Source organism: Camelus dromedarius, chromosome 5 (assembly GCF_036321535.1).
Source record: "Camelus dromedarius isolate mCamDro1 chromosome 5, mCamDro1.pat, whole genome shotgun sequence".
In the NCBI taxonomy this organism is placed as follows: domain Eukaryota; kingdom Metazoa; phylum Chordata; class Mammalia; order Artiodactyla; family Camelidae; genus Camelus; species Camelus dromedarius.
This window is the reverse complement of record NC_087440.1, coordinates 55,153,808-55,179,004: the sequence shown is the minus strand read 5'-3', so window position 1 is coordinate 55,179,004 and position 25,197 is coordinate 55,153,808. Positions and strand designations below refer to the sequence as shown.

The following is a 25,197-nucleotide window of genomic DNA, read 5'->3' as shown; positions in this document are numbered from 1 at the left end:
TCACAACATTTATTATCTTAAGAGCTTATTTCCTATGTCTCTTCTCCATACAGAGTGTTAAAAGCTATGGAAGGAAAATGGATAACAGATCAGTTGGTAAGCTTTCAGATGTATTTAAGTAATATTCTTTATACTTGAAGTTACATGTTTTTAAGTTGGTAGAGCTTAAAAAAATCATTTTGAATTTAAATTTATTTTTGATCATTTTTTGGCAGTCCTCTGTGAATATATTTGTAGTGTGGGCTTCTCAGATATTTCATCTAGATACCAAAAATGGGGTATTGGCAATTAATTGTGGAACCACCGTAAGGAATAATTATGGAGTCTGGTATTGGCATAGAAATACAAGAACAGTGAGGTGTCATTTTTGAAATCACTTACTCATCATAACCACACACTTTATAGATGGATTAATGGTTGAATGTGAAGAGTAAACTAAAAAATATTAAAAGAAAATATGGGAGAGTATTTCTATAATCTGGGGGTGAGCAGATCTTTATAAGCATAAAGGAAAACATTTTGACAGACTACATAAAAGTTTAAAAGTTCTATATGTTAAAGTCCCTAGCAAAATGAATTTAAACTGGGAAAAAATGAATATAGCATATGAAGATAAGGAGTTTGATTGATTGCACTTTTATTCACTGTTGGTGGGAATATATATTAACATATTCGTTTGGGGGACAATTTGGTGGTGGTTTGGGTTTTTTTAAAATGCATGTAGTATATCTGGCAATTTTCCTCCTAAGAAAATGCACGTGAATACAGAGACTTAAGGGTAAAGAAGCTGATTGCCTGCATCACTGATAGTACTAAATACTCATCAAACAGAATGAGATAATTAAAGAATATGGTCAGTCTACATGTATTGGTGTGAAATGATGTCCAAGATAGATTTTTTAATAAAAAAAGGTACACTAGGGTAAAGTATGATTCCATTTATGTATGTGTTTTAAATATATGTATACTCTAAAAAAAAATCCTGAAAAAAAATTGTCAACCTGTAATTGAGATCACTCCTGAAGAATAGGAAGGAATTAGGCTAATCACTTTCTTCTCCTTTGTGATACTTAATTTTTTTCATACTAATAAGCATTATAATTTTTAAATAATATTTAAATGTAATGTAAGTGAATTCTGCATATGCTCTGAATGTTATATAAACAAAGTGTGTTTGTTATATGGAAAAAGATTATAAAAGACTATTTATAAAGAATCCCATCCTAAATTTTTCAAAGTTCCTTGTTCTGTTTTCTAGTTTTTTTTATCACAAGCTTGAATATTGATTCTTAAAGACTAATAGCTCTTAAAAGTGAAGACATCTCATTGCTAGTTCATTCCTGAATCCTTCAGTCCCCATGAATCTGTTCTCAGATGTTTCTCTCACCCCACTGGAATTTAAGTAATATTAGCTTATTGTATCAGTGAGATAATACAATTGATGGTCTCCTCAGTAACCAGCACTAAGGGTTTAGAGCAGCTCATCAGTACAACTCTCTGATAATGCAGGTGTTCTCTATCCACAGTACCCGGTATGGTAGCCGTTAGCCACATGGAGGGTTGACATACACCACTTGGGTAGGGGGAGTAGGCACTGGATTTTTAAATTATATATAATTCTAATAGATTTTTAAATAGCCACACGGGACCAGTAGCTGTATATTGGACAGAGCATGTTGTGAGAATATCCTTTAACATTTTCCTGTGTGTTAATTAACACATAAAAGAACTATGCGAATTTCTTTCTTAATTTCCTAGCAGCCTCTGCACTGAGCCATAATAACATTTTTTCTTCTTTGTAATTCGCCAGTTATAAAACCTGTAATAAATACAGTTATATTGGTCTTTTCTTCATTACATTTTCTAAGATATACCTCTATATATGTAGTGGCCTTAGGTGGATAATCATATTAATTATACGAGATCAACGTTTGTGATATTTATTGCATTCCTTTTTTAAGAGATGGAAAATAATGTCCTGCAAGATGAGAATTGAACAGCTGAAACAAACTATATGTAAAGGAAATGAAGAAATGAAGAAAAGTAAGTAATTTGTCCCCCTCTCTCCAGACCTAATAAGGGGCTCATGTGGTATTTTGTGGGATTAATAAACTAGAGAGAGAAACTAGAGAGAGAGGAAGTAGGGGGCAACAGCAACTGGGAAAAGTTTACTGCTTGCCTTTCTCTTTGTAAAACATTTGTGTAAGGAATTTTTTTTTTAACATTTTAAATCAACCGTACTTCAATTAAAAAGCAAACAACCAACCAATCCATTTAAAATATGGGCAGAAGAACTGAATAGACTTTTTCCAAAAGAGGAAATGCAAATGGCCAACAGGAACTTGAAAAGTTGCTCAGCATCACTAATATCAGGGAAATGCACATTAAAATCGCAATGAGGTATCATCGCACACCTATCAGAATGGTCATCATCAAAAAGAACACAAATAACACATATTGGCAAGGATGTGGAGAAAAGGGAACCCTTGTACACTATTGGTGGGGATGTAAATTGGTGCATATGGAAAACAATATGGAGGTTTCTCAAAAACCTAAAAATAGAAGTTCCACTCCTGGGCGTATATCCAAGAAAAACAAAAACATTAATTCAAAAAGATACATACAACCCGCTATTAACAACAGCATTATTTATAATTGCCAAGATATGGTAGCATCTTAAGTGCACATCAATAGATAAATGGATAAAGAAGTTGTAGCGTATATATGCAATGGAATACAACTCACCTCCAAAAAAGAAGGATATTTTGCTATTTGCAGCCCTTCATTCACTTTTTTTTTCTCACTTCAAAAACCAGAATTTTATAACTGGCATAAACATTTCCATTGCGTCAAAAACAACAAAATACCTAGAAATAAACTTAACCAAGGAGGTTACCTATATTCTGAAAATTGCAAAACATTGATGAAGGAAATTGAAGATGGTACAAAGAAATGGAAAGATACCTTGTGCTCTTGGATTGGAAGAATCAGCATTATCAAAATGGCCATACTACCCAAAGCGATCTACAGATCCAATGCAACTCCTGTCAAATACTCCCAACATTTTTACGGTTTGATGACTAGAGAAGTTCCTTTAATGTTTGCTGTAAAGCTGGATTGATGGTGCTGAATTCTTTTAGCTTTTGCTTATCTGTGAAGCTTTTGATTTCTCCATCAAATCTGAACGAGAGCCCTGCTGGATAGAGTATTCTGGTTGTATTTAAAGTGATTCTGCCATCACTTTAAATATATCATGCCACTCCCTTCTGGCCTGTAGAGTTCCTGCTGAAAAATCAGCTGATAATCTTATGGAAGTTCTCTTGTATGTTATTTGTTGCTTTTCTCTTGCTTATTTTAATTTTTTCTCCTTATCCTTAATTTTTGTCAATTTGATGACTATGTGCCGTGGTGTTTTCCTCTTTGGGTTGATCCTGTGTGGAACTCTCTGCACTTCCTGGACTTGAGTGACTGTTTCCTTTCCCAGGTTAGGGAACTTTTCACCTATTATTTTTTCAAAAATTTTCTCAGGTCCTTTCTCTCTTCGCTTTCTGGGACCCCTATAATGTGAATATTAGTGCACTTCATGTTGTCCCAGAGTTCTCTGAAACTATCCTCATTTCTTTTCATTCTTTTTTCTTTTTTTCTGTTCTGCAGTAGTGATTTCCACTACTCTGTGTTCCAACTTACTGATCTGTTCTTCTGCCTCCTTTAGTCTATTCTTAGTTCCCTATAGTGTATTATTCATTTCAGTAATTGTTTTCTTCAGCTCTGTTTGGGTATTCTTTATATTTTCTAACTCTTTACTAAAAACTTCACTTGCAGTTCTCTGATCATTTCCACAATCACTACTCTAAACTCTTTCTCAGGTAGATAGCCTAGCTCCTCATTACTTATTTCTTCTTCAGGGGTTTTATCTTGTGCCTTTGCCTGGAACATATTCCTCTGCTGCCTCATTTTGTCTAAATTTCTATTTGTATTTTTATGTAGGTTAGTTTTGTTTCTCCACCTTGGAGAGATGGCCCTCTGTAGGAGATGTCTTGTGCATCCCAGCAGTACACTCCCCTTTTGTCACCCAAGGGCCGGAGTCCAGCTGGTCCCAGGGTAAATTCTGGCCTGCGTTAGCAGACTCCTTCCGCAGGCTGTGGGGTGGTTGTTTTTTTACTTCTGGTATATGCCCCCTGATGGGTGGAGGCTGGACTAGAGGCTTGTGCAGGTTTCCTGGCAAGAGGGGTTGGTGCCTGCCCACTGCTGAATGGAGCTTGGTCCTGGTCCTCTGGTAGGCAGGGTCTTGTCTAGAGGTGTGTCTAGAGGCTGTGGGTTCGGGAAATCTGCTGATGGGTGGAGTTGTGTTCCCACCTAGTATGTTGTTTGGCCTGAGGTTTCCCAGCACTTAAGCCTACAATTTGTTGGGTGGGGCTAGGTCTTAGTGCTAATGACCCAAGCAAGATGTCAGCCTCCAGGAAAGCTCATGTAGTTGAACACTCCCCGCATGTCTGACACCAGCCTTTATGTCCACTGGGTGAGCCACAGCTGCCCCCTACCTCCCCAGGAGACCTTCCAAAACCAGCAGGCAGGTCTGGCCCAGGTTCCTATGAAATCACTGCCTCTGCCCTTGGACCTGGTACACGTGAGATTCTGTGTACATTTCCCAAGAGAATGAAGTCTCTGTTTCCCCTAGTCCATGGAGCTCCTGCAATTAAGTCCCGCTGGCCTTCAGAACCAGATGTTCTGGGGTCTCCTCCTACTCCCAAGCATAAACCCCAGGCTGGGGAGCCTGATATGGGGCTCAGAACTCTCCCTCCTGTGGGGACGCCTCTGCAATGTAGTTTTTCTCCAGCTTGTGGGTTGCCCACCAGGGGGGCATGGGGCCCAGTTACATCACAAGCACACCCTGTGTGCCATCTCACTGTGGTTCCTTCTTTATGTTTCCAGTTGAAGATCTTTTTTGTTAGGTTCCAGTCTTTTTTTTTTTTTTTTTTGATGGTTGTTTAGCAGTCAGTTACAGCTTTGTTGTAGTCGTGAGAGGAGGTGAGCTCTTGGTTCTACTACTCCCCATTACAGTGTTATGTTGATCAGCTCTTTTTAATAGGTTCCTAACTCCAAAATACGAAAGCCTCAACCATAGAAAATAAAAGATACGGTTCTAAATTAGTAGACCCAAAATAGTGGTTTCCATCCCTAGCAAATCTTTGGAGTCACCTGGTAACCTTTTAAAAATCTATAGAGAGAATCATGGGACCTACTCCGGACTTAGTAAATTAAAATCTCATGCATGGGGACAGGACTGGGTCAGTGGTTCTTAAACTGTCTGTAGTGAAAGACCACTTTTTTCTGTTTCGCTTCCTATGTGTAAAAACTCAAACCAATATTTTTGTAAAATAAAATAAATTACTAGAAAAATGATGGCACACTTGGATAGCATGGCAGTGCCGAGTAGCCTGAACCGACTCTGTATTTCTGTACTTCTCGTGCCTGGTAAGGGTTGTAGATGGGCCCAGATCCACAGGCCATACTTTGCATAGCACTGTTCTGGGTGGTTCCGATGACCTTCCAACTTCCTCTTGTTATATACCTTTTCGCCCCCAGACTTCTGTAAATGCTGATAAAGTAATGCATTATTTAATACATTTTAGTCACTTTGCTAAATCTTATCTTTAAATCTGAATCAGAAGGCTTTCCCCCGATGGAAAATTTTTACACACCAAAGCTGAGGAGGAAGGATGAAAAACATATTTCTCATGCTGTTTTCAAAAGCAAGAAGTGAAGTCTCTTCTTCAGTGCATGCAGAGGGTGCTCTACTGCACTAAAAGGCAATCAGGGACGAAATAAATGACATGTATTTTTAACAGCAGTGGAGAACTAATGGCTCATGAAGACTGAGCCACGGAAAGGGGGCGTGAAGGTACGGAATGGAGCCACCTGGAGATAGGCAGAGTTTTGGTGAGAGTTAACTAGGATTGTGATAGTGGGAATGAAAAGAAAGGTCTTGATGCAAGGAACTATAGGACCACTCATGGAATGGGCCCTCGAGGGGTTGATTTGGACAGCAGACAGGTCAAAAATAAGCATGAAGTAGGGAACCTAGCTTAAAATGTGTCAAGAGGAAAGTTTCATGGAAAAAGAATGAGCTTGATTTTGAACTTGTTTGAGTCTCCTAAGTTGTCCCAAGGTATCTGTCTGAGATTTCACAACCTGTTGCTACTCTAGAGGAGTTTAGCCACAGCCTGATACTGGTAGCAGGTCTTAGGACCTAGAACCTGAAGGAGCTCCATCAAAAGAACATACATTGGGCAGGATGAGTGTCTGTTTTCTTGGTTGTGTAGACCAAGGTTCTAGCTGCCCTTGCAGTGCTTAAAATGCTGGCGTATGGTAGGTGCTCCTACCCTGTGGGGGGCTGAACTCCACTGTAACTTTTCAGAGCCCTTGGTCTGTTTCTTTGCTGTGTAACCACCTACTGGGTTCTCTGGATGTAGCCCAGGACACACTTAAGAGATTTCTAAGGAAAATCAGATAGCCAGTAAGTTTTTCAGAGTTAGAATTACATCTCTTTTCTGCCCAACATGGCTGTTCTTTGTTGCTTACTATAATAAAGGTGCTTCCGGTGCTGAACTTAAACTTGATAGTTGTTGAGTGATGCTCACTGGTGTTGATTACAAATGAAGACCCAGAGTCATTTTAGTGGCCGTTCCTTTTGCTCTATGTGTAATACCTACTTGAACGAAACTCTCAGTTTCCACTTAGTGAACATCATCCAGTTAATTTTATTGAGGTTTTACTTTCAGTTTAGACTGCAGGAAGGCACTGATGCTTAGGGGGCAGTCTGCAGTACCCAGGAACTGTTTGTAGAGATAATTGTTGGGTGTGATTTATTTATTTTAGATTCTGAAGGCCTCCTCAAAACCAAGGAAAAGAATCAGAAGCTTTATACTCGAGCACAACGGCATCAAGAGAAAAAGGAGAAGATTCAGAGGCACAATCGAAAACTTGGTGACCTGGTAGAAAGAAAAACCACTGACTTAAAAAGTCATTACGAGCGTCTGGCAAACCTTCGGCGATCTCACATACTAGAGCTCACCTCTGTCATTTTTCCAATCGAGGAAGTAAAGACTGGCGTGAGGTACAGTAAGCTAGCCTTTTGACTCAAGGAAAACTCCAGTTCCAAAGATCAAGTATCTTTTAAGCATGTCAACACCTCATTTATTGGGCACTGTTCTGAGCTCATTGGTTTTCCTGGTAATGAAACTTTAAGTCTTATCTGCTTCAGCAAACAGTGCACACTGCATGAAGTTGGGGGGGTGGGGGGGTGGGCAGGGTGAAGGGCGGTGGCCCTCAGAGAAGTGGGACCCGAGCCTGTGTACTCTCAGAGCATCCAGATGAGGTGCAGACTCACACTCATCAGGAACGTCTGGCTGATGTCAGCTGCAGTGCCAGTTGGCTGTTTATCTGTTCGTTAAATGCTGTGAGGCAGGTTCTTGAGCCTTGAAATCTTACTTCCTTGTCTGTTAGACGGGAATGATAAATGCCTACTTCACAGAGAAAGCATGAGCTAAGATGGAAGAAAACACCTCGGGGTCTCTTACTTGGTGGGCAAGACACGCTGACTCAGCCTCTTCCTGGTGGCTAGCACGTCAGGCACTGGATACTCAGAGTTGGGTCTTGGGCTGTCGTGCGTGGATACCCTTAGGGGTCAGTGGGATGAACCAGACAGTGGCGCCTACCTGACTGTTCATCAGAGTCACTCAGGAACTTCAGGAAAAGGTTCCAGAGAAATACCTTCAGCCTCCCAGTCCATCTCTTTTATACTTTTATTTTTTTTAACTTCCCCAGATGGTGCTGATGACCATCCAGGTGCAGAAGCTACCCCTGAAGAGTTTCACTTGCTTTCTCACTAACCATCAGGCTGTTCCAGTTAAAGACTTTCCTGTCTCTTCTGGTTGCCCTCGCTTTCTGGCACCTTTCCCTGGAATTGGGCAGTCAGTGGACTGTTGCTACTTGGGACTTAACTATTTGCTGCCCCTACTTGTCCCTTTATCTATGGCCAGAGTTAGCTTCCTAAAAGCCTAAAGGTCTGGTTGTTGCTTCTGGCTTGAAAACCTGCTCTCTGACTCTTACCAAGTAATTTGTCATTAGTAATAGTTGGCAAATATAAAAATAAAAAGGCAGATTCAAAATAGAGTAGGGTTGAAAGTTCAGAAATAGACCCTAAGGTGGCATTTGGATCAGTGGGGAAAAATTGGATTATCCAAAAATTGGTTTATAAAGACAGCTGGCCATGCCTTTGGGGAGAAAAAAGCTGACAAAACAGAGACATCATGTCAAAATACATTTTGATGTTGATGTTAAAGCACATTACAGTAAACATAGCTGTTCCAGTAAGGAAACTGACAACTGAACACAAAGTCAAAGAAGAGAAAAACTCTCTTCCATACCTGGGCTGTTTAAATCTTATATATTAGTATGTATTATTATAAACCATTTTTTTAAGCTGATAGTTTTCAAGTTACCCCTGTAATAGGATTTCTTGCTCATTCACATTTCTCAAACTTCCTTGAGTGGAGGAAGGAAGAAGTAGAGGTACAGCTCAGCACTGGGCATAGTTCCCTCCCTCCAGTCTTACCCATGACAGCCAGTAGGAGTTACCTTATGTGTACTTGTGGCAGAAGGAAGAAGCATTGAGAGCCACTGGCCAAGAAAACAGAATCTAAACTCAGCATAACACAGAAGACCCTTCCCAGTCTGTCCCACTCTTCCAACACCATCTTCCAGCACTTTCTCATGCCTCCGTGCAGCCACGCTGATCCTCTCTGCTCCCCAGACACACATGTTCTCTCCCTGCCTTGTGTGGGACCTGCCGTGACTTCTCATTCGCGTTCCACTCTTTAGGCTAGCAGGTCTCAGAGTGTGGTCTGTGGACCTCTGGGGGTCCCTGAGACCCTTTCGGAGAGTCTGTGCAGTCAAAACTATTTTTATAATGATACTAACACTTTATTTTCCTTTCTCACTGTGTTGACATTTGCACGGGCGGCCCCAAAGCCATAGTGGGCAGAAGCTCTAGTGTCTTGGCAGATTTCAAGGCAGTGATACCAAACTGTAGTCATAGTCATGTTCGCCGTGTCTTTGCAGTATAAAAAACCAGCCAGTTTCACATTAAGAATGTTACTGATAAGGCAGTAGAAATTATTAATTGACTTCTACATGTACATCTTTCAACTGTGCCGTACGGCGAGATGGGAAGTCTGCGGAAGGCTAGTTGGCTGCACGCGGAGGTGCCGCAGTGGCTCAAGGAACAGCCCGTGAGTGAGCTGCAGGCGGAACTAGTTGGTTTTTCCCACAGGACACAAGATCTACTTGAAAAAGCAACTGAAAGACTTGGGTATTAAAGAGATTTTCAAAATTCACCAGTGCTGCATGGTGCTGTGTGACTCAGCTGGTCAACAAATAATGTCACTTCACTAATTTTTTTTAAGAGTTTAAAAAGCTTTATTTGTTGGATTACTAATTTTCTTGTTTTGAAACACGCAGGTTGTTGTTTCATAAAAATATGCTCATTACATGTAATGAGTTTATTATTTTCAAATGAATTAATCATTTAGAATTTTCCTCAGATTTCTGATACAGTAGATATTAGATCTAACCCACCTACACAAAAATTCTTCAGATCCTTAAAAAAATTTTAGGCACATTAAGGCGTCTTGAGACCAAATAGTTTGAGAACCTAAAACATGAGGCCCTCGTTTGTGGTGCTGTCTCCTCACACTGCCGTGGCTTCTGTGTCGCCTCTGCTGGTGTGATCCTCATCTCTGATGGAGTTGCTTATCTCTGTATATTCCAGTTAAGTTCCTGTCCCCGCATGCATCTTGCCAAGGTTCTCCCTATCTGCCAAGTAACTGCATTCTCTTTAAAACCCAGTCCCTTGACATCTATATGCCTCTTTGGTTTTTAGAGACCCCGCAGATGTGTCTTCAGAGAGTGACAGCGCCATGACCTCCAGCACCGTGAGCAAGCTGGCCGAAGCCCGGAGGACGACTTACCTGTCGGGGAGATGGGTCTGTGACGATCACAATGGAGACACCAGCATTAGCATCACAGGGCCTTGGATTAGCCTTCCCAGCAACGGGGACTACTCTGCGTACTACAGCTGGGTGGAAGAGAAGAAAACCACGCAGGGGCCTGGTGAGAGGCAAAATAATCTTTGAACATTTTTATAAATACATGTTTTTTAATTGAGGCAGAATTTATGTAATGAACAGTTTTAAAGTGGGTAATTCAGTAGTCTTTAGTACATTCACAGTGTTGTGCAACATCATCTCTGTCTAGTTCAAAGCACTTTCATCACCTCAGATGGAAACTATGGGGCTTAAAGCAGTCATTGCCCATCCCCCTCTCCTCCCAGCCCTCGTCAGCCACTGATCTGCTTTCTGTTTCTATAGATGTGTGTGTTCTGGATATTTCATATGAATGGGATCATACACTATGTAGCCTTTTGTGTCTGGTTTTTTCACTTAGCATAATGTTTTTAAGGTTCGCTCACATTGTAGCATGTATCAGCATTTCATTCTCCTTACAACTGAATAATACTCCATTGCAAATATTTGCCACATTTTGTTTATCCATCAGTGGATGGACTGAAAACATGTTTTGTTTTTGTTTTGTTTTTAAGCTGTTTCACCTTTTGAGATCAATATTGTTTTATTTGTATAAAAAGATCTCACTGTTTAAAGAAGTGTATTTAGCCCATTGGGTCTCACTTATATAGTTTCTAATTTGGTAAAGAACTTCTTGTAGCAGTCCTAAATGGAGCTTGAAATACCCCAGTACAAAAACCCTTTAAAGCCCTGGTAGCTTCTCTTTGATAGAGAAAGATTATTCATTTAGTCATCTAGCAAGTATTCAGTATGTGCCTACTGTCATGCGCAGTGCTGGGAGCTGATGATACAGAGGTGATGTCACCAAGACAGGTGTAGCTCTTTGCTTTTCTGTGGAGAGGAAAACAAACAAGTAATGACCAAAGGCGTCATGTGCTGAGTGTGGGCTGTGGACAGAAGCAGCACCATCATGGGACAGGGCTACAGAGGAAGGGACTACTTTTCCATGGGGTAGTCAGGGGAGGCTTCTCTGAGGAGGTGACATTTAAATAGGGCATCAGTTGTTCTAATAAATAATACATTATTAGGTCCAAGCAGTTCAGACTTCAGTTTCATTTATGTTGGGTCCATTTAGGCCTGCTTGCTTAGGTTAATTCCACTCAGCAAAAGTCATAAATGATGAAACGTTAATGTCTGGCATGGACCTTTTATTAGTAAAGAGTAAAACATAGTTATCGATAATGTATTGATAAAACCACAAATCATAAAAAGTCTAGGTTCATGAATATTTTTATTGAAATTAAAGTTTTGTGCATGGCTGTTGTTCTTATACTTTAGACATGGAGCATAACAACCCTGCTTACACCATCAGTGCTGCATTGTGCTATGCGACTCAGCTGGTCAATATTTTGTCTCATATACTCGACGTAAATCTTCCCAAAAAGCTGTGCAACAGGCAAGTAATTAAAGGTGGTGATGTGATCTTTCTCATGGTTCTCTCATGTTTCTGTTGTGTTCTTACGTATTCTAATTAAACCAAAAACAAGAATTTAAGTATTATCAAGGTGGAAAAAGTCTGACCATGAAATACTGAGAATGATTTCGTAAGCCTCATTGATTTCAAAAGTCTAATGTGCAAATGTGTCATTATCTTAAAATTGCACTTGAAGTCTTTGAGAAGACCACAGAATTCTCCCATGTGAAAAGATAACTGAAGGAAAAACAGGGTATTCTGAAGGTTTGCTTATGTGTAATAACTGGGTAAATTGTAACACTTGAATTTAAAAAAAATTTTTTTAAATAAAAAACATGTGGTTCAAAATTCTTTAAAAGTTGTAAAGGTTTATAGTCCACCCAGTTCCTGCTAAGACCTTCCTACCCACTCCTGTTATCCTTGCATTTCAAGTAAATATAAATATGTATTATTACTCTCCACCCCCTCTCCCTAAACACAAAAGGTATCAGGTTAAACTAAGGTGTTTTGCACCTTGCTTTTTAAGTATTTATTTAACAAAGATTTATTAAGCACTTGCTATGTGCCAGGCCCTGTTCTAGGCACTGAGGGGGAACAGTGATGATAAGATAATCCCTGCCCTCTTGGCACTTAATTGTAATGGAGAGACACATAGAAAAACAGACAGTATGTCAGGTGTTGCTGAGTGCTGGGGAGAACACTAGAGCAGGTGAAAGAGAGGGAATGCGGGGGCAAGTAGGGGCTTATCATGTCTGAGTGGGCAGGTGTGTGATCATGTGTGAGCCTGCAGGAGGCCAGGAGCAAGCCACGGGGATCCCTGGGGACGAAGGCTGCCAGCAAGGGGAAGGGCAGGTGCAGAGCCTGGGGAGAGCGAGAGAACAGGGCAGCGGGGACAAGGCTGTAGCACCGGTGGCATTGTGGGACCATTGTGGGCCTTCAGTGTCACTCTGCTTAATGTGGCCAGTTGCAAAGTTTTCCTTTGTACAGATTTGCCAAGATTTTACCAGTCCCCTATGCCCCTTATTTATACTTGAGGGAATAATCTTACACATTCGTTGTTTCACTAATGTGCAAGTATTTGTGTAGAATAGGTTTTCAGAAGTTTTGCTTGGTCAAAGGGTACATGCATTTATTTGTAATTTTTATGGATGCAGTGAAATTACTCTCCATGAAGGCAGTAGTTCATTCTTAGAAAGTTTCTGTTAAGTACAGTTTATTAAGAGGCAAAGGATGTGGGCTATGGTTTGTGCAGAATTGTAGTGTAAAGCATACTCTTCAAAATGAACATTTTAATACAGAATTTCCTCAAAAATTACAACTTTACAAACTATATTGTTTATTTTACAGTGAATTTTGTGGGGAGAACCTCAGCAGACAGAAATTTACTCGAGCAGTGAAGAAACTAAATGCAAATATTCTTTACCTATGCTTTTCCCAGGTACGGAAAATGTGCTATAAGCTAATTTTTAATTTGTTACATGGTTGAAAATATTAATCAGTGTTTTGCTTTTTCTAGCATGTAAATTTAGATCAATTACAACCACTGCATACTCTCAGGAATCTAATGTACCTGGTCAGTCCGAACTCTGAACACCTAGGCAGGTAAGAATCATGTTTGTTGCTTTTCTCTAAGCGTTGGTGGTGTGACTACTGTCAAGTTGCTGTACGTGTGGGCAGAGTACAGGGCCCAGCCTTACACTCTCCAGAAAGGACAAAGATGACCCAGTCCTGTATGGAAGGAGACAGTGGCTAATCATATTTGAACCCTTATGGTCCTTATATAGTCATTTCTCAGAGGAAATTAATAGCAAACGTTTTTAATACCTAAAGCAGAATAGAACCCTTCTGTTCCTAGAGTGGGGACTTCTGGTGCTGTCTCTGAAGACCAAAAGCCATTTGTTTGAATCCACACCTGTTTCTTCTTTAGCTCTGCCTACTGTCTCCCCCAGTTCTGTATTTTCTTTTGCGCCTGCTGATTTTTCTCATCGTAACAGTTCTTACAACTTTTTGTCACTGAGTCCATTTGGCCACCATTTGTTGGAGATAAAGAGTATTAGAAGTTTATGAGATGAACTAGTTTGAAATCCATTATCTTAAAAACAGGAGTCAGGAACAAAAAGACCAACCAGGACTGGTCTGTGGGATCTTTTTACTCTCAGCCCACAAAAGCATACTATAGATGAGGCTTATCTTTGGGACCATCCGAGCACCCCTTCTCTGGGTGCTGATCTTTTCCCTTGCTCTGAGAAGTCTGTCCATACATTTCTGCAGATGTAGCTTGGTTAATGTATTTGAATTTTTGAAAGAGAACAAAGGAAAATAAAAGGTGGGACTTCCTTCCCTGTCATTCATTTGGTTTGACACTGGACCCTCCACTGACCAGGGTGCCTGGCTCCCTTCAAGTTGCAGTGAACTTCCATGGCAATCTGCTCTTACCTTGTCTTGTTTTCCTCTCTTCCTCAGCCCTCCCCCCACCTAAAATAGGGGTTAACTTTTCTGGGACATAGACCCCTCTGGGAAAAGCTGTGAACTCTCTCCTGGAAATTCCACACACACCTAGAATTTTATGCCATTTTAAAGGGAGTTTATGCCCCTTACCCCAAATTCCATTCATTAGTTTATGAATCACAGCAACCTTTTAGAAATCCATCCCATCTTTAGTGGTTGATTCCTGTGGATTTGCTTGCTGTCCTCTCTGTACATTATTTGTGAAGGGTTCTACATTAGGAAATTTATCCTTAATAATAAGAGCTAACATTTACTGACACTGGGCCAACTACTTTACCTACATAAGATCAACCTGATAGATGGCAGAAAAGCAGTGAATAAAATTCAGTTCCCATTAATAATTAAAGGGAAACTATTAGCAACTTAAAATAGATTATTAATAAAGAATATTTACTACCAACCTACAGCAAAAACTACTACATGTAATGACATGTTATGTACAGAGATATTTAATAGAAGCTTTCCTTTACAGTCAGGAAGACCAGGATGCCTACTGTCACTGCTGTGTTAACACTGCTGTGGAGGCCTAGCCAAGGCAAAACATTTTTATGAAGAAGTCAAGTGTGTTTGTACTGGAAAGAAAGCTGGCATTACAGATGGTGTGATTATTAAACTGGATGTCCAAGAGAACTAAGAGACTATTAGAAATGGTAGTTCAGTATGGTGGCTAGATACAAGATCAGCGTGCAGAGAGCAATCGCTTTCTTAGATGCCGACAACAACTAGTTAGAATATGCAGTGGGAAAAAGGTCCCTTTTACTGTAGCAGCAAAAACATAAATTATATAAGAATAATCCTTACAAAATATATGCAAACCTATATAAAGAAAATATGAAACTTAAAAAGTATTCAACATGTCCTTCATTGCCAGGCACTGTATGAGGTGTGAGACTGAATGAAAGCAAGCCTGGGGCAGCAAAGGATTTTCTAGGAAGGGAAGACTCAGTGTGGTAAAAATGCCACTTCTGCCCAAAAGGAAACCTGGTCAGAATTTCAAGATATTTCATGGAACTTTGACAGGCTGATTCTAAAGTTCAAGTAAGCACAGTCTGACAGGAAATTTTGAAAAAGAATTAAAAGGGATGGGCTTGGCTCCTTTTAAAACATAGTATAAAGGTAATTAAAACAGGGTGCTGTTGGAGTGCAAATAGGTGGAGCAGTTGGAAGAAGAGAATACAGAGTCCCTGTGTATGCGGGAATGTAGTAGATGGTAGGTGGCACGTTGAATCAGTACGAGCAGCTCAGTGGGGTGGGCCAGTTGGGTGTTTATGTGGGGAAAGTTGGATTCATGCTACATTCCATATGTAAAAATAAATTCCAGATGATATAAAAGATCTTATTTTTTAAAAAAAAAAGCTATAAAATAGCTAGGAGAAAAGATAATCTTAAAATCATAGGGTGGGGAGGGAATTCCCAAGCAAGCCACAAAACCCAAAAACCATAAAGGAAAGGAGTTACACATTTTACTGTGTCAAAACTGAATGTTTCTGACAAAAGATACCATAAACAAAGTTGAAAGACAAGCAAAAGATATGTTTTAACCTTTATAATAAACAATGGATTAAAATCTAGAATTCTAAAAAGAAATCTTTCAAATTAATAAAAGAAAGAAATCTAATAGGAAGATAGACTTAGGATTCAGGCATGCATTTCACACAAAAGAAATGCAAGTTGTCAGTATTCAAATGAAAAAAATCTTGAGCCTCAATCAAGAGTAAAGAAATGCAATTCAGAACAGCTTTCTAGTTTTCAACCATCAGTTTGGCAAAAAAGGAAAAGACTGATGACACCCAGTACTGCTGGTTGTTCAGGAAAACAGATCCCCTTCTTCTAGGACTGGATTTCTTTGGAGGGCCTGAAGTTTTCTGTGGTCTGCCCTCGAGTCAGCTCTCCATGTGGAGGGCTCTGTCTGACAGAAGGACACGTGCACGGCAGGCTGCTGGCACAGCCGAGCTTGTGTCTGCCAGCCAGGAGGTAAGCTTCAAAGTCCCCTCTCACCCCTGTCTCAGTCAAAATCAAGGCTTTAGAGAGGTTGTTAACAGAACCTGGGAGGGACGCCTGCTTCCACTGAGACCAGCTGAACTGAGGAGCCCATCCTGAATCTAACATACACTTTTTTTCTTTGAAATAAATTCAAACTTACAGGAAAAGTTTCAAAAAATAAGAATAGTACAAAGACAGATTTACCCTTTACCCAGATTAACCGTTGTTAGTATTTCACTGCATTTGCTGGATCACTTCTGCAGTCTGTCTTCAGAAACACACACATGTACACAAGAACTTTTTTTCTGAACCCTGTGAGGATAAGTTACATACAACGTGGCTCTTGATCCCTAAATACTTCAATGTGTATTTCTTAAAAATAGGAATATTTTCTTGCTTTTAAGCACAACACAGTTACCAACATCAGCAAATTTAACATTGGTACAGTACTCTACTGCCCATGTGCACGTGTCATCAGTGGACCAGATAATGTCCTTTATAGCACCTCCCCCCAATGTAGGGTCCAGTCTTGAGTTGGGTGTTGTGTTTAGTTGCTGTGTCTCTTTAAACACCTTTAAATTTGGAACATTTTCACAGCCTACCTTGTCTTTTATGACGTAACCATTTTTTTCCTTTTTTAAAATAGAACTTTCATTTTGAGTTTGATGTTTCCTCGAAATGACATCAGGTCAAATTACATTCTAGGCTGGACTGCTGCATAGGCGGAGTGTCTCCTGGACATCACATCCAGAGGCCCACAGTAGCTATCTTTCCCTTATTGATGATGTTAGTTTGATCACCCAGTCAAGATGCTTTCCAGCTTCTCCTCTGTACAATTCCTATATTTTTCCTTCCTTGCAGCTAGTAAGCAGTTGGGAGACACTTTGAGGCCATGTAGTTATCCTGATCAGAATTTCCCCCTAGATTTGGTATCGATTGATTTTTCTTACCCAATCCAATCTTTATACATCATTTTCATCCAGAGTCCTTAGTTTACATTAGGGTTTACTCTTGAGGCTGTACGTTCTTTCAGATAAGATTTTTGAAGTGCTTTGCAAAAGAGACTTCAAAAGCCAAAAAGATCATTTTGTCACCTTAATCGGTAAGAGTAACTCCCTGCAGCATCATGAGAAAATGAGTATTCTTGCTTCAGGGCCTTTGAAGAACAGGATATCAGTTACTCAGCTAAACTGAAAACTGGAGGAATGACTTTATAATCTTTATTCCCCAAAGACATTAAGCAAAAAAGACTTAATTCTTCTGCTGTGTAATTGTGTGTGTGGCTTGGGGTATGTTGGGCAGATAATAGATATCTGTTGGGAGAGAGGCTGAGTGGAAAAACATCTTCTCCTGCCGGTTCTCAACAATGTAGGGTACTCTTGGAAACTGAAATTTTCTGACTGGCTGCTTTGGGAATCATCTACTTGTTTCTTTTTCACTTGAAGTACTTAATTGGGCACCTTCTCCAGGCCCAGTGGACTCTGCCCTGTGGAATTCCAAGCAGAGAGCTGGAGTTCAGGTGGCTTCCGGCAGGGAGTGCTGCCTGGAGGAAGTGCCATTTTCCCCTCTTGTATCACTCCCGCCCCTTTCCTGGGAAAGGTCTCAAAGAGGGGGTCCGGGGACAATAGCAGCCTCACGCCAAGAGGGACCCCAAGAGCAGATGTGTCAGCCTGAAAGATGAACCAAAAACAGTCTATGCCTCTTCACTAACAGGAAGTCACTGCTGTAGAGAGCTGACCTGGGCCTGTGAAGGAGCCTTGGGGGTTTGGAGACGTAACCATGTAGTAGGTGCCGAGGCCCCTGGACAGCGAGGCTGAACAGAATAGAGTCCGAAGCTGAGAAGATGGAGGGAGGCTGACTGGAGGTGGGACCCTGGTGAGGAGTGGGGGTCTGATGCAGTGAGGCCCTGAGCTGGGGGGACACAGTGAGGATGGAAAGGGGGCTTGTTTGGTGATATCTGACAGGAGCATGAGAGAGGAGGGGAGGAGTCCCAGCTGGCTTGTGTTTTGAGACTGGTTGGCTCAGCTGTCTGAGAAGATGTCTAAGTTAGCAACCATCAGACGGATACTCTGGCAGGCTGGAGGGTATTTGGGAGCGGAGCTAGAAGGAGAAGAATCTAAAAGAATGTTTTTGGAGTCAACCTTGTTTGTCAAGGAAAAGAAAAAGGGAAGGAGAAAAGAACTTACAAGGAGAACCTTTTCAGGAAACAGGAAAGGGATACTGAGAGCAAAGATACTGGGTGCAGTGGTTATTCGTCTGCTTGAGAAAGTGTCAGAAGAGGCTGGAAGATTGTTGGGGAGACCCCTCGGGCCCAGTTCTTGTTCCCTTCACCTCTTGCAAATTAAGGACTTCTGGGCAGGGTAGAGGCCTGGTAAACTTGCGAGCCGCTGGTCTGAGAGGCTCTTTGAAATGTAAACTGCTCACTGCAGATCAAGGGGAAACCTTTCTGTGGTGCTTCTTCCAGTTAATACTTGTAAAGGCCTAAAAACAGTGCCTGGAACAGAAATGTTAGCTATTACTGTTGCTGTCTTTTAGCCAGGAAGCAGGGTTATCTTGGAGGAATGAAGGTTGCTTGACCCTGTAAAAAGTGTCAGAAGGCATGGATCTGGTGAGATGCATTGGAGGCCAGCATTAGGCTTTTATTGCTATAAAAGCTGCAAAGAATTTTGGACCATAGACTGGAATGGCAAGCTTACAGTTCTTAGTAATTTCTCGTGTCTTATTTAATTTTTGCTAACGTCTGTCATTTTTGCCAAAGGAACTATCAGTGAAACTCTTAAATGAACCAAGGTATTGTGCCCTTAATTTTGGGACAACAGGGGAGAGAGGGAGGCTGCTGGAGTGACCTGCTCCCACCATACAGCTGCTGCAGGGAAACCCCCTGGAGGGGCCGTCGGGGCGGAGGAGGGGGGCGACTGCCCACTGGAAGCAAATGCAGCCTGCCTGCCTACAGGCAGGAGCTGATGGGCCTTTGAAAGGGAGCGAGGGAGAGGCAGTGAGGGCCGTGTGGGGTTTGCTGACCAGGGTTCCACGGTGGCAATGTGTCCTTAGAAGATTATGTAATGGTACCTTAAAATGTGTGCAGGAGCCTGCTGTTGACACCAGTCCAAGGAAGCTTTGCTAACATGCTTACAACCCCTATCATTTAGCCCCTTTGAGTCTTAAGAGTTTAATAATTGAGGGTTTCCATAAGGCAGAGAACACCTGTACAGTTTTATGTTACACTAATATACCAGTGTATATACATCAGGTGGCTGTTTTTGTCAGAAATCTCTCATTGGAATAAATAGATACTGCAGTTGTTTGAAGCAGGAAATCATATGTTGGACCAGCATGCAGTTTCAGTGGATGGTTTTTTTCCATCCAGAGTGTTCACAAATAGATAGGGTTGAATTGAGGAAAAGTATGGTGGTTTTATTCATTACTTGGATGCTGTTATTGTTTATGTAAAGAAAAACTCAATTCTAGACCAGCAGTGAGTGCAGTGACCGCTCTGGGTCTCTTGTGTCCATCCCATAGCATCTTGTCTTGTGTCCTGAGAGTGGTGCTTGTCCTAAAGGGGCCTTCACTGTCTGAACGCAGGTCAGGACCCTTTGAAGTACGAGCAGACCTAGAGGAGTCCATGGAGTTTGTGGATCCAGGAGTTGCTGGAGAATCAGACGAGAGTGGAGACGAGCATGTAAGTGATGAGGAAACTGACCTGGGCACAGACTGGGAGAACCTGCCAAGCCCCCGGTTCTGTGACATCCCTTCCCAGCCCGTGGAGGTCTCCCAGAGCCAGAGCACCCAGGCGTCCCCACCCATCGCAAGCAGCAGTGCCGGCGGGATGATCTCCTCGGCCGCGGCCTCCGTCACCTCCTGGTTTAAAGCTTACACTGGACACCGTTAATAAGCAGGGACCAAGACACACCAGATCTGCATCGAGAAGGTTCTTCCTCCACTACGCCCTAGGAAATGTTACGTGTTTAGTTAAGATAGTGCCTGGAACAAAAAGAGGTTGTTATACTTTTGGGTTTTTTAAAGCAGGGAAACAAGCATTTCCCTTTGTCAAATGGCCAACGGTGGTGACCGGGGTGCTGATGGTAATTAACAGGACAGAGGGGTCCCAGGTCCTTTCCAGACCAGTGTGGCCAGTTGTGTTGAGGCAGAAATGCACTTGGGCTCCTCTGATCACAGGCCATGGGCCCCACAGACATGGCTGACATGTTGGTCCCGGTGAAGCCGAGACTTTGTTTTAGAGGTTGAATCACGAGGAAGTGATTCTTGATCATTAGGACTTGAAAGATAGAAAACTGTTATGAGTTTGTTTTTATGCCATTATTTTCTGTACAGAGAACCACAGGCAATTTGAAACACTTGATTTCTTTATGATTTGGTCACGTTCGTTTTTTAGGTCAAGGGCTTTTGTTTTGTCTGGAAGGTGTGATTTTTCTTGGCGGGGGAAACGTAGTTTACAAATGATTTCACTTGTGCTGCTGTCATGGCCCGTCGGACATTCCTGTTTTCTTTCTCCCCACACACCAAAGAAACCAAGATCTTTTTTTCTTTAGGACCCACATCTGTGAACAGAAAAAATCCTGGCTGCAATAATGTCCTAGAGATTTTAAAACAATGTTCTTTAAATTTTCTTACCTAGACTGTTGAATTCCTACCATCCACACTATGTGTATTTTGAAATTGAACTTGTTTTCCATTAGTGGCCAATAAGTCATTAAGGTTGTTCCCTTATGGAAGCTAAATGCCTGCCTGGGCACTGGTTAAAAGCCACTTAAATGGCCTCTGGTCATTCTTCTGGTGTCCAGTTTCTTTCTGAAGCCTTTAGTAGGTGGCAGGTTTTTCCAGGGAAAACTGCCCTGCTTGTTTGTTTCCTAGAGGTCTCTGTTGCTCTGTGGACACTACCTTTGCTTAGATGTGCAGAGCAATTCACTGAGGCTGATACTGCTCTCCTCTGTCCTGGGAAATCTCCGATGGGAAGAATTTTCCCTCACCAAGAGATCATTTTCAGCTGATGTGTCTTCTCATTCTCTTAGTGACAATCTTATAAGAAAACTGTAGAGAGGCATTATGTACAAATATGTAAGTAGTTTTTATTTTTAATAACTGCAGAGAAAGTCCTATGTAACAACTACAAAAAGAAATCCTATGAAAAATTCCTAACAGGCATTATTATCATATCTTGTTAGTGTGATTAGCATGTTAGTACCTCAGATGAATCACTTGGAGGTTTGCCCTGCCCTCGCTTCTTTTCTCCTTGTAATTAGACTTGATACTATGCCTCCAAATCCGAGGTGCTATAGCTCTTGCTATTGGATAGTTAGTGTTTGGTAGAATTGCAGAAGAAGGGTGTCTACTCCTATCCAGGAGTCCCAAGTTCCCTGACTTTATGAATTTTTCACTTTGGAGGAAGCAGGCTTTTCCCCTCGTGGGTTCTCACACAGCCGGTATCAGCTTTAAGTACTCACTTCATGACTGCTGGGTTTCATTGTCCCGCCCAAGTCTGTAGTGTAGTTCATAGACAGTGGCTGTGGTGGACTTGAACAAATAAATACCAAATGAATTTAAAATCCCAGGAGATAAGAGGGACTTAGGCACTTCAAACCCTCAGAAAGAAGAGCTTAGATTCAAGAGTTGGAAGACTGGGATTTGGGGCTTGTGGGTAGAGGATGACTTAAGCTGAAAGATGCCCGACAGTCGTGGTTTTTCCCAAGCCTCTTACGAAACCATGAATGTGAGATGAAGCTGAAGAGCAAACCCAGACATCACGGACTAGAGTAATTCAACAAAACTCACGAGGACATGGGAAATGTAGGGACTGATAGGGTATATTTTGTTAATATCAACTAGAGGCACTTTACTTAGGGTTAAATCAAACCTTCAGTGGTTTTGAACACCAACATACTGGCTTACACTGCTGAGATAGTTTGGTTTTCATTATTTTGCACTGGATCCACCCTGTAAATATTCTTAAATATACATTTCAACCACTGTTTTTTCTATTCTCTTTGCTGCTCATTAAAATCTTTCATGTAGGTGCCAGAACCATATGTAAACAGCTTTTTAATAAATTGAAGCTGGTATTTTTTTTTTAAACAAAAAGCCATAGAACTTGGTTGTGTTTTCCATAATAAAATGATTTGTTGAAACAAGGTAATACTAAAAAAAATTCATAGGCACCAAATAGGCTGCTTAAAATAGTCTGTTAAAGACTTTTTTTTTTGTAATAGAAGATAATTAATTAAAAGTTTTGCACATCTGTAACTTAAGGGAGAAAACAGTGTCAGCATTGAGTAGCGGACAGGATTCATTTCAGGATTCTTGTAGTGATGATTTGGGGAAGAACGTTTGGTGGCATGCTGTTAAAAGAACTACAGTGTCCAAGAATCTCTCTGCTGGGCCATGTTGCAGGGAGCCCCCATTGCTCTGCAACTTCCAAACCAGTTTGAGTTATAAAAATGTTTTCTAAACTTTTATTGTATTATTGCAATAAATCTTTTAACAGTACTTTGCAAATATGTATGTCTTTTTCAAGCTCCGATTACTCATTTCTACTGATAAACTGAGGATAGCAAGAATAAGATCTAACTATGGAGTATTTTATACAACTTATAGAATAATTTTTTTGACAATTTTTTTTTTTGGCCAGGTAATAAAAAATGCCTGTTAACTCTCTTTTTAAAATTATAGATCATGGGTGTATTAAAACTTACGGTCCATCTTAAGTAAGCCAAAAACCAGCTGCTTACCAGTTACTTTCTCTAAAGATGCATTTTTCTTTTGTAGCCATCATGTGATGCTGGTGTCCAACAGTGACTTCTGTTGTCTTGCAACAGCCCTTTGAGAGAGGGGTGTGGCCTCTGGGTTGACCATATGGAATCTGCCTAGACTTTCTTCAGGACAAGAAAGGGAAATGTTAGAGGGGATCTGTCAAACTGAAAGGAGAACAGAGCAGCTTTAGAGAATCCCTCCCTTTTTTCCTTTTCCTTTTTGTTTTCTTTTTGTCTCCCCAAAGGTGGATAATCTGTACCTTTCAGGCTAGATGATGATGGGGAGGAGCCACATGCAGGTGGATGGGGGTACTAAGAGTGGTTATTACTGTGGGCCCTCCAAGACAACGCCGAGAAATGCCAAGAAGCTGTTGCCGTGGTCGTCCTGCTCCTTCACCTGCAGGAGGAGACCAGCCAGCAGCAGCAGAACAGGCCAGGGAACTGAAGGGTTTCCAAACAGGGCGTGTGCCTCTCGTTGAGTCCTTCAGTCTCCCTGGGTAACAGTTAAAAACATGCTCCTGTCTAGTGTATGCACACAGGTTCCCAGCGCTCAGAGTTACTTCACGATTGATGCAGGAATCAGGTTGAAGCAGATGGAAGAACTAATGATCAGTTTGTGCTTAGTGGTTGGGAGGTCACTTGAAAATTGCTTCAACAAAATGGACCAGGAAATTTGACTTTTGGGTAAGTCATCTGAACTTCAGACATGAAACATTAAATGAGAGAAAGCTATCAACACCCCATTCCAAGGAGATGGTGAAAAAATATCCTGGAAAAGGGTTTACCATCTGCCTAGAGTTACATAGATGAAGTGGAATTTTTTTTTTAAACCAGAAACCACCAGTGGGACCATTTTGTCTAGAAGAAAAGGGATGGTAAAACAGCAAGGGCCACATCAGTGACTTTTTTGTTGTGCTTTTTATAGGAGAGAGTGAGGGGTGGGGTAGTCTGTGGTGGGGAGAAAATCTGATGGACAGTTTGGTCCCTTTAAAAAGTGAGAAACAGGCAGGAAGGTATCTGACAGCATTGGGTAAGTGTGGAAAGATGGGCAGCAGCCAGAGGAGTGGAAGCAGCTCAGTCATGAGGGCACTGGTACCTCCAGGTCCATATCAGATTGTTCATTATCTCCCCCTTTGGGTGTGGCTTTTTAGCATTTACTGTGTGACGTCAGAAGACACCTGGATTTTGAGGAAAAGGCTCTCCTACCTTTCCCAGCAACTTATTCCCTAAATTTAAAACATTATCAGGAAAACATTTCTAGAGTATAAGTACATGACTCTTGATTTCAGAAAGAAAGTGCCACGTGGTTTGGAAGTAGTAGGTGGGAGAGACACACCGCCCAATCCAAGGTTGATTAACATAGACGGGGTATTACCTTCCATGTTAACAACTTAATATAGTTGCCTTCAGAGTAGAACCACATCTAACACCCACCCACAGGGGGAAATACACCTTATTTTCTGGTTGAAGGGCATTGATACTGGTTTAAGTTGCGAGTTCAGCTACCATTTTGATAGTCTTTGAGGAAAAGCGTGCTAAGAGCTGGAAAGCTCCCGCGTTGTCTCTGGTACACCATGCCCAAGACCCATTAGCTCCTAAATTTCTCTGGAGCCTTGCGACTACTCATGGTGTGGTCCCTGATCCTGCAGCACTGGCATCACCCGAGAGCTTGTCAGAAATGCAGGCTCTTGGGTGCCATCTTTGACACACTGGGTCATAATCATTCCAATAATTCATATGTATATTAACATTTTTAAAGCATTGATCTATAGCAGTGCTGTTCAATGTAGTTATTTAACCCACCCATGTCATTGTAAACTTTCCGGTAGTCTCATTAAAGAGGTAAAAGAAAATGGGTAAAGTATATTTTTATATTTTAACTCGATACCCCAAAATAATATTTCACATGTAATCAATAAGTAAAGTATAAAGTTGGGGGGAAGGGGCTGCAGGAGGGTTCTAGTTGTATTCTTGCCCTGGGCCACAAACATACTGGGGAGGGCTTGCCTCTGTATCTACACCCTTTAAATAAACCCTCCTTGAATTTGCTCTTTTGGAGTGTGTCAGCAGTTTCCTGCTGAGTAGGTGTGTAATAAAGAGCCTCTGCAGAGCACACACTGGAAGCAAGTTGAAGGGCCTGAAACCAAGACTACTGGCCTTGGAAATGGAAAAGGTCATGCGAGAGGGGTCCCAGGTTGGATGCCAGGGCAGCCAGGACACCATCTCTGCTTAGAAAGAAGAGTCCATCAGGGCTGGGGTGGAAGGAGGATTGTTCATGGCAGGTCATGCACACTGAATCGTGCTTGGCTGCCCACACAGGAGGCCAACAGTTCAGTCCCAGAATAGGGAAGCTGGGCAGGCCAGGCCTGGCTCCACTGGACTG

The 25,197-nt window shown here is 41.5% G+C and overlaps 1 protein-coding gene across 2 annotated transcripts in view; it reads left to right on the top strand.

The window, feature by feature from the left end:
- Positions 1 to 24,862, top strand: part of ATG14 (autophagy related 14) — a 36,326-nt gene extending 11,464 nt beyond the window's left edge. Inside the window, exons 3-11 of one of the 2 annotated variants that reach the window (XR_010380973.1) lie at positions 54 to 96; positions 1,962 to 2,043; positions 6,880 to 7,117; positions 9,944 to 10,173; positions 11,424 to 11,541; positions 12,907 to 12,997; positions 13,076 to 13,161; positions 14,540 to 17,914; positions 19,633 to 19,740. Coding sequence is in view for 1 of the 2 variants with exons in the window: in XM_031453768.2 (XP_031309628.2) it covers positions 54 to 96; positions 1,962 to 2,043; positions 6,880 to 7,117; positions 9,944 to 10,173; positions 11,424 to 11,541; positions 12,907 to 12,997; positions 13,076 to 13,161; positions 19,633 to 19,939 (1,195 nt within the window). In the remaining variant the exon portion in view is untranslated. Of the gene's footprint in view, positions 1 to 53; positions 97 to 1,961; positions 2,044 to 6,879; positions 7,118 to 9,943; positions 10,174 to 11,423; positions 11,542 to 12,906; positions 12,998 to 13,075; positions 13,162 to 14,539; positions 17,915 to 19,632 lie in introns of both variants that reach the window. The other variant, XM_031453768.2, reaches the window with a different exon arrangement.
- Positions 24,863 to 25,197: the final 335 nt, after the last annotated feature.